The sequence below is a fragment of the Pteropus vampyrus genome, unplaced genomic scaffold, assembly GCF_000151845.1.
Source record: "Pteropus vampyrus isolate Shadow unplaced genomic scaffold, Pvam_2.0 Scaffold361, whole genome shotgun sequence".
Taxonomy (NCBI): Eukaryota; Metazoa; Chordata; class Mammalia; order Chiroptera; family Pteropodidae; genus Pteropus; species Pteropus vampyrus.
The window spans coordinates 500,732-510,346 of NW_011889142.1; the positions used below are offsets into that span (position 1 = coordinate 500,732).

Below are 9,615 nucleotides of genomic sequence, written 5' to 3' on the forward strand. Positions count from 1 at the left end.
CACTGGATGTGAAGCCATCCGGAACATTTCTTGGCTCCGAAAATGTTCTTACACAAAAGGCAAAGGAGTAGGGGAGGGGCTTGGTGCCTGGAGAACAGAACGCCTACTCCAATGTACCTAAAGAAGAAAACACATCCGAGCTCCTTCCCGTCCTATAACTGAGCTCATGCAGATCGGAAGGGAAATGGGATCCGTATGTTGCTAATTTGTTTATACTTTGCTCTGCTCGGCCTTAAAAAACAGACCTCTGTTGTGCAGTGTGGAGACTGGATCCGCTTCCGTGGCCCAGCACCTTCCCGCAGGGGCAAATGAGGCCACAACAATTAGAGGGGTCCTGAAAGGGTTCGCAGCGGCTGAGAGGGCCGAGCAGGGTCTAGGCAGGACATGGTTTCTCCCTCCTCTGTCCCAATTGGATGGGACCAAGCCAAGAAACCATTGCAGGATAGATGCAACCTCCGCTGGAGGGTAGGCTAGACAGCCAGGAATGCTCAAGTCGTAAAGGAAGCTGATTCATCTTCACAGGGCCCACTTGTGGCCGGACACAATTATCGTTCTCTAATGGGAGTGGAAACTTCGGCCTACAGAATATAACCATTGTCCTACAGCAGCCCAGGCAGATTGGAAGAAGGAGGGACTATAACTTTCAAAGCATCTTTGGCAGAAAGTCTGTCATGGATTCTTCTGAGTTCTGCCAGTGGGACCAGTGGACACAGTTTGACTTTAGCTTAGGCCGAGCTGAGCGGTTGGGGGTTGAGTCTGTACCCAAGTGGGTGAGGCTGCTGCCCATCCTTTCTCCTGCCCAAGATGTGAATCTTTATCTGTGCCAGTCGATATATTGGCAGCCAGAAATATCTGGAAAGGATCCAGAGATGCTAAACTGCCTTGGCCTCAGCTGACCCCTTTTTCACCAGAAGATTCCCCCAGGAATCCCATAATGGTCAGGATCCACATGCACTTGCTCTAAAAGCTTCTTCCTGGGAAGGCAGGTAATGTCATGAGAGGTATGGCACATCTCGAAGGAGACTAAAATGGTAGAGCCGAAAGAGAACTGGGGAGACCATCTGGTCTAATCCCCTCATGTTATAGATACAGAAATTGAGGCCAAAACTGGACATGGGCCCAGCTATACAAACTCTCAAGCTTCGGCTCTTCCCACCACTTTGGAACTCCACAGTCCTCTTTGGGGATATTCCCTACTGATGTGCCCTGGGGACCCCGTGTAGAGGTATCCCGCTGAGCAATGATTCCTGGGAGCGGGGTCTTTGTGAACCCTACACGAAAGGGGCCACATGGAGTGAGAAGTGTGTCCCCAGTTGAACACCCAGCCTTACCTGGTGAAAGAGCTGGTATGGAGGCCGACGAAAGCAATGGCAGCCCCAGCAGTCGCTGTGATCCGGCAGCCCAGACGATCAGTGAATATACTCACGATGGGAGAACAGAAGAAGATCATGCCCATTGAGAGAGCTCCGACCCACGCTGCAGAGGAAACAAACACAAAGATCCCTTTGCTTAATGTGGCGTGTGCTGGGGTAGCTGGTGTTTTTCTCCGGCCTTTCACAGTGGGCATGGCATTGGCCTGCGCTGCCAGCCAGCTACTCCCTAATAGTCAGAGAAGTTAGGCAATTTTCAGAGCGCCTGTAGGAGGGCAATGTGAGGACCAGGAGTCTAGCTCATAAATACACCCAGAACTTCAGAGCTGAGACAGGGGTCCTTTGAAGATGAGGTCTATGATAAAGCCTGGTTAGCCACCACTCAACTGACCTACATTCTTCAGCCTCCTTGGCGGTTTGGCATGAACATGTGACTGAATTCTGACCAATAAAGTGGGAGTAAAAATGATACACACCACATTCAGGCCTGAACCATAAAATTACTCCCATTAGGTTTCTGCTTTCTGCTGGGCTACAACTTCAGAGTGAACTTGGAAGCCATATATTGAGAATGGCAGAACTGCTATCGGCTCTGTCCACGTCCCCAGATAACTACATGGAGTGAAATTCTACCCTGCCTCTCCAATGTGGAACCCTTTCCCTGAACGTTACATAAAAAATAGACTTCTTGTCCTTTAAGACACTTAATTTTTAATTAAAATTATTGGAGTGATATTGCTTAATAAAATCAAATAGGTTCCAAGTGTACAATTCAATAATGTCATATGTGTGTGTATATCGCATTGTATGTTAACCACCCCAAGTTAAATTTCTTTCCATCATCAAATGTTTAACCCATTTTACCCCTACCTACTCCCCCTATCTCTGTTACCCACTCATCCACTGTCCATGTCCACGAGTCTCTGTTTCTTTGTCATCTTCGTCTGTAACTTTCAGTTTTATATCCCACATACGAGTGAAATCATATGGTTCTTAATTTTTTCTGTCTGGCTTATTTTGCTTAGCATGATTATCTCGAGGTCCATCCAGGTTGTCACAAATGGCAAGATTTCATCTCTTCTTATGGCTGAGTCATAGTCCATCGTATATATGTACCACAGCTTCTTTAGCCAATCATCTATCGTAGGACACTTCGGTTGCTTCCATGTCCTGGCCACTGTGAATAATTCTGCTATGAACATCGGTGTGCAAATATCATTTTAGATATGGGTTTTCAAGTCTTTGGGGTAAATACTCAGTAGAGGGATTGCTGGATCAGATGGTGGATCCATTCTTAGTTTGTCGAGGAACCTCCATGCTGTTTTCCATAGTGGCTGTACCAATTTGCAGTCCCATCAGCAGTGTATGAGGGTTCCTTTCCCTCCGCATCCTCTCCAGCATTTGTTATTCCTTGTCCTGTTGATTGTAGCTATTCTAACAGGTATGAGGTGGTATCTCATTGTGGTTTTGATTTGCATTTCCCTGATAGCTAGTAAAGCTGAGCATCTTCATATGTCTGTTAGCCATGTGTATATCTTCTTGGGAGAAGTGTCTGTTCAGGTCCTATGTCCATTTTTTCATTTGATTGTTTGTTTTTGGTTGTTATTGAGTCATGTGAGTTCTTTGTATATTGTACATATTAGGTCCTTATCAGAGGCGTTACTTGCAAATATCTTCTCCCATTCAGATGGTTGCAATTTAGTTTGTTGACGGTTTCTTTTCCTGAGCGGAAGCTTCTTAGTTTCATGTAGCCCCATTCATTTATTTTTGTCTTACTTCTCTTGCCTTTGAGGTCACATTCATAAAATCCTCTCTAAATCCGAGGTCCGTGAGTTTGGTACCTATGTTTCCTTCCATGCCATTTATTGTTTCAGGTCTTATATTTAGGTCTTTGATCCATTTGAGTTACTTCTGCTGTATAGTGATAGATAGCAGTCTAGTTTCATTCTTTGGCATGAATGAAATTGGCTTTCCAATTTTCTCAGCACCATTTACTGAAGAAAGCCACTGATTTTTTGAGGGCCATTTGTTACAGCAGTTAAACCAACAGAAACTAAAACAAATACATCCCTCCACTAACATTTTACTGATTAAAAAAAAACAGGTCCCGAAATGTGAAGAGACTCACCAAAGATCACACAGCAAGTAAGTGGCAGAGCTACAACTCAAACCCAACTTCCCCTATTCCTAGTCCAAAGTTCATTGTATTATATCTTCTATTGAGATGAATGAAGTTTCCCATCATTGGAGCTGTGCAAGAGGCTAGACATAAAACAGGGGATTCAAACATTGGGGTCAGATTTGGATGAGCCAAACCAAACATTTCAGGCCCTTCCAGGGATGCCAAGCCAGATATCTAGACTTAGGCACTGGGCTAATTGGCTTCAAGGCCAGGAAGCATGGGCATCGATTAAGCCTTCAGGAGCTAAGGTAAGCTTCTCTTGGTCAGTGAAATGGTACTGTGAAGATGCTAAGACTAAGGAGCAGGAAAGGCCACAGACAAAGCCACCTGGAATTTTACGAGGACACAGGACAGGGTCAGGAGCCACCCAAAGATTTTGAAGGATACTGTGCAAGAGGGTCATGTAACCGTCATGTTGAAATCCTTCATCACAGCTCATGCTGGACAAATCTCTGGCTCCAAACTCAAATAAAAAGAGTTCCTTTTGTTTACAGAAGCTCTTAAGTGTCTGTAACAATCCTCTCACCAGAAAGGAAAAAAATTTGTTCTTTTTCTTATATTATTTTAGCCCATTTCTCCTTGCTTGGCCCTCAGAGAGATAGCCGAAGAGTTGTTTGTTTGTTTGTTTGAAGGCCGTTCTCAAGTTTCATGTTGTACCTCTCTTTTCTAAGCCAAATCATCTTAGTTCCTTTCACTTAGTTCCTTTCTTAGCATAAAATTCTAATTTCGTATTACTTTCAGAGCTCTCCTCTAAACATTTTCTTCATCATCATCAAAAAGCATTCACTGAAGAGTGCCTGAGCGAGGCACCAGGCCAGCTTCTGGCTCTCTTCAATTGCGGAGGCTCAAGTGGGCCAGAGGAGCGCCGATCAAGTATGGTCAGGGCTGTCCCACTGCCTGTGCCTCTTACCTCAGTGCCTAAAAGGTTGTTTAGATCCCCACTGGGAAAATTTGCTTTGCCGAGGCACCATCTTGAGCTCCCAAAGAACTGGCCTGGGTCTCCCTAGACCTGAACTCTCATCACCATTTTCCTGTTAGCTGTGGGATTGTGAGCAAGTCACAAAGCACGTCTCTAATCCTCGGTCTTCTCATCTGTAAAATGGGGATTACAATTCCTGATGTGCTTTCTTCAAAGATTTTTTAAATAACAATCAGACGTAACATATGTACAAGGAAGCTTTGTAAATACCAATAGTCACATCATATACAAAATTAATGCGAATGGATCAAAGACTTAAATGTAAAACTAAAAACTAAAAAAAAACTTCCAGAATGTCGTATGTTGGAATCATATAGTATGTGACCTTCTCAGACTAGCTTCTTTCACTTTGGAATATGCATTCAAGTTTTCCCTATGTCTTCTCATGGTTTGATAGCTCTTATTTCTTAGACATTTGAATATTATTTGATGCTTCCATGTTTTGACAATATAGCTGCTATATACATCAATATAGCTGCTATAAACATCCATGTACAAATTTTTGTGTGGACATGAGTTTTTTAACTCATTTGGTTAAATATCAAGTAGCAAGATCGCTAAATTGTATGTTTAGTTTTGCAAGAAACTGCTAAACTGTCTTCCAAAGTGGCTGTACCATCCTTCATTCTCATCAGCAATTAGTGAGAATTCTTTTTCCTCCACACCCTTGCCAGAATTTTCTGTTGTCTGTGTTCTGGGTTTTGTCCGTTCTAATAGGTATGGCGTGGGATCTCGTTCTTTTAATTTGCAATCCTCTAATGACATATGATGTTATATATCTTTTCATCTGCTTATTTGTCACCTATATATTTTCATTAATGAGGTATCTGTTAAGGTCTTTGGCCCATATTTTAAAGCTACTGTTCATTTCCTTATTGTTGATTTTTTAAGAGTTCTTTGTATATTTGGGATAACAGTCCTTTATCAGATATGTCTTTTGCAAATATTTTCCACCAGTCTGTGGCTTATCTTCCCATTCTTTTGACATCGTCTTTTGCAGAGAAGTTTTTAATTTTTAATGTTTAGCTTATCAATTATTTCTTTCATGAATCATGCTTTTGTTGTGTCTAAAAATTCGTCACGGTACTCAAGGTCGTCTAGGCTTTCTCCTGTTATTGTCTAGAAGAATCATACTTTTGTATTTTAAATTTAAGTCTGTGATCCATTTTAATTTCTCACCGCCCCCCAACCTCCTCCCTTCTGGTCACTGTCCCTTTGTCTCTGTATCTATGAGTCTGTTTTCACTCAGTACGATATCCTCTTGGTCCATCCATGTTGTTGCAAATGGTGAGATTTCATACATTTTTTGGCCGAGTAATATTCTATTTTATATATGTACCACCTCTTCTTTATCCATTTATCTTTTGATTGGAGCATTTATTTACCTTTAAAGTAATTGTTGATTGATAGATACGTAGTTTTCGTATTTTATTCATATTTTTTATCTTTTCTTTCTTCCGCTATGTTTCTTGGTCTTGGTAGAGTGGCCTTATGTAGCAGGTGTCCTACAGGGCCTAGTGGCACAGTCTTTCTGGTCACCTGAGCCAGGTGCCTCAGCTACGTCCCTTGTGTGGGTTGTTGTGCCTTTCTGTTGTAGTGGAGACTTGGTTGCTGATGGCCCATCGAAGGGAGGGGTTGACCCTTGGGCCACTGGCTGTGAGGACTGGCCGTGACTACAGTGGAGGAGCCGTTGTGCAGGGCCCGACCCTACAGAGCAAGATTCACTTTAGTGGGGCTCTGGTGCCTGCTGCATCCGCCCTCTGGATGTATTGTTTGTGGAGGTGGGTGGGTGGTGCTCTGGTGTGCTCTGAAGCTGGCCACCAGGTATGTTGGTCCTGGGGCCTTTTGGGAGGGGGTCTGGTGCAAGCCAAGATCAGCTGCTGCCTGTGCCCCACCTGAGGCCACAAGGTTGGAGCTACAAATTGATCCGCAGGTGTTTGCCACTAGCGCTGGGCTTGGGGCTGCTTAGCAAGAGGCAAAGGGTGCGCCGAGGCCAGCCTCTGCTTGTTTGGAGTTTGTGGACCTTTCAGAGACTTTAGGAAAATCCGCAGCATGGGCCAAGTCTAGCCACTTGTGTCAATTTGCCTCCGAAAGAGGTTAATGCTGGTTGAGTGAATTGAGTGCCGTCTCGGAATCATGAGAGTGGCACAAGAGCTGTGTTAGCCACGCTAATAGGGACTCAAATTGTGCACCCACCTGCACCTGCTGGTTGTGTGGAATGGCGGGCTCGACAAAGGAACGATGGCACCTGCCTGTATTTTAGTCCCAGTGAGAGCTGCAGCTCCAGCCCTAGCCGTGAAGCCAGACCATTCAGTTCTTCTTGGTATGTCTCTCGCACTTTTTGAGCCACTGTCCCTTTTCTGGAGCTTAGGGCAAGTATTGGTGAGCGAGTCTGTTCTTGGGCTCTTTAAGAGAGTGCCTGGGTCTACAGCTGCCCTCCGTCTCACCTGGTCAGAGTCCCTGCTGATTTTCACAGCCAGCTATTGTGGGGACTCCTCTTCCCAGCACTGGCGCTCCAGGCTGGGGAGCCCGGTGTGGGGCTGGGACCCCTCATTCCTCAGGGGAGACCTCCGCAGCTGTGATATCCCTCCCAATTCTAAACCACTACATGTGGGTGTGGGGTCAGCCCATTTAGCATTTCTGCCCTTCCTACCAGTCTTAAGGTGGTTTCTTCTTTATATACTTCGTTATAGAAGTTCTGTTTAGCTCGCCTTCAGGTGATTCTCAAAGGTGGTCGATTGCTCTGTAATTTACTTTTAATGTTGATGTGGTCATGGGCGGAGGTGAGCACAGTGTTTACCTACTCTGCCATCTTGACTGGAAGTCTCCCAATCTCTGTCTTTTCATTTATGTATTTTGACCATTTGCAATGAGCATAATCATTGATGTGTTACGGTCATTTTTTGTTTGTTTTCCGTTTCTTCTGTTTGTCCTCTATTTCCCTTTCCCTGCCTGCCATTTCCTTTACAATTTTTAGAATTCCATTTTGATTTGTTTCTAGTTTTTTCGGTATCCCCTTTTGTATGCCTTTTTTAGTGGCTGCTCTAGCTATTATATTACATGTATAGAACTTATCACAGTTTACCAATGTTGACATTTCATTAGTTTGAGTGGAGTGTAAAAACCTAACCTTTATTTTCCTTCGCTCACCCCACATTTACAATACGATACAATTGTTTAAATATTTCCTCTATATGCATTGATAACCACGCCAGGAATTATTATATTTTTGCTTCAAATGTTAAATATAATTTAGAATACACAAGAGGAGAAGGAAAATCTATTGCATGTACCCATAATTTTACTCTCTTCATTGTTTTCTTCTTTCTTGATGTTCCAAAATTTCTTTTATTGCTGTCTCTTCCTGTTTAGAGAACCTCCTCTGGGCGCTCTTTTAGGGTAGGTCTGCTGGTGACAAATTGTCTTAGCTTTCCTTCCTCCGAGAATTTCTAGATTTCCCCTTCTTTCCTGAAGGGCATCGTCACTGTCAATTCTGGGTTGGCGATTTTCTTTTAGAACTTAAAAAATGTTCTTTCTTCTGCCCTCCATAATTTCTGATGAGAAATCCACTGTCATTTGTTTTTCCCTTTAGTTAAGGTGTTATTTCTCTCTCACTGTTCCTGAGCGTCTGTTCTTTCTTTCTTTTTTTCAATTTATTTTCTCTCTGTTGTTCAGATTGGATAATTTCTATTGTTTTATCTTCAAGTTCACTAATTCCTTCCTCTGTCTTCTCCATTGTATTGTGGAGTCCATCCAGTAAAGTGATGATGATGATGATGATGATGATGATGATGATTTCAGTTGTAATTTTTAGCTCTAAAACTTCCATTTGTTTCTTCTCTATACCATGTATTTATTTGCTGAGACTTGGTATTTTTTCATTTGTTTCAAGTATAATTGTAATTGCTCATTGAAGCATTTTTATGACGGCTGCTTTAAAATTCTCATCAAATACTTCCAATATCTGTGTTATTTTAGTGTTAGTGTCAGTTGACTGTCTTTTCTCATTGAAGTTGAGATTCTCCTAGTCTCTGATGTGGCAAGTGGTTTTCTATTGTATCCCAGGCATTTTGCATATTATGTTATGAGACTCTGGATATTATTTAAATCTTACATTTTAGTAGGCCTCCTCTGACACCATGCCAGCAAGATACCCACCTCATTATTCTAGATGGGTGGAAGAGATGGGAGAGGAAGTCCATGTTCCCTGCTTAGTTTCCATCGACACCCTGGGGAGGATGGGTACCTTGTTACTGTTGAGCAAGGGTTGGTGTTCAAGATTTCGAATGGGCTTCCTCTGATTCCTTCCTTGCTGGGAGAGCTAGAGGTCTCTTATTAATATTTCTCATATTGCTTCAATTGATACTATGCTGAGCAATGGTGAAAGACCTAGTTTTCTGCTTGACCTTCATTGACACTACCTTGGCACCTCTTCAGGAATGAGAGGAAACTTGGAGATGACAGTCTGGCAAGGGTGAAAGTCCAGGCTCCCTGCATGGTCCCCACTGGCATCACGGGGGAGGAGTAAGGGATGAAATTCCTGGCTCCCTACTCAGTTTTGTCTGACATTACCCTAGCATGGGAAGCGATGGGCAGGTTGAGGCATCTTGTTACAGCTGGGTGAGTGTAGAAGTCTAGGATCCCCAGTAGGCCTTTGCTGGTAAAGGTCAGATGGAATGCATTTTTCCCCTTGGAATTCGGCCAGAGTAGAGCAGTTACTATCTAAAAGTTTTCTATCTTGCTAGGCCACCCCTTTCCTGGTTTTAAGGCTAGAGAAATCAGGCTTTTCTTGGGGCTTATTTTGTCTGTTTCTGTCGGCATTTCTGGACTGATGGTTTCTTCAGCTCCAGGCCTAAGATATATGAGGCAAAAAGGAAACCCAGGTAATTCACTGCTGCGTTGTTGCTTGGGTCCTGAGGTCCTGAGCCCATTGGCATTTTTCTCTCCACCCTTCAGCCTTCTTATGTTTGTTTTATATATAATGCCCAGTGTTTTTAGCCATACATCATGGTGGGAATAGGAAAAAGTACCTTAATATAGTTTATACATACACACACACACACACACACACACACACACACACA

The 9,615-nt window shown here is 43.3% G+C and overlaps 1 protein-coding gene across 1 annotated transcript in view; it reads right to left on the reverse strand.

Moving 5' to 3' along the window:
- SLC16A2 (solute carrier family 16 member 2) overlaps nt 1–9,615 on the reverse strand; it is an 85,822-nt gene that overhangs the window by 7,522 nt on the left and 68,685 nt on the right. Inside the window, exon 2 of the mRNA XM_011379506.2 lies at nt 1,332–1,476. Within this exon, the coding sequence (XP_011377808.1) occupies nt 1,332–1,476 (145 nt within the window). The remainder of the gene's footprint in view (nt 1–1,331; nt 1,477–9,615) is intronic.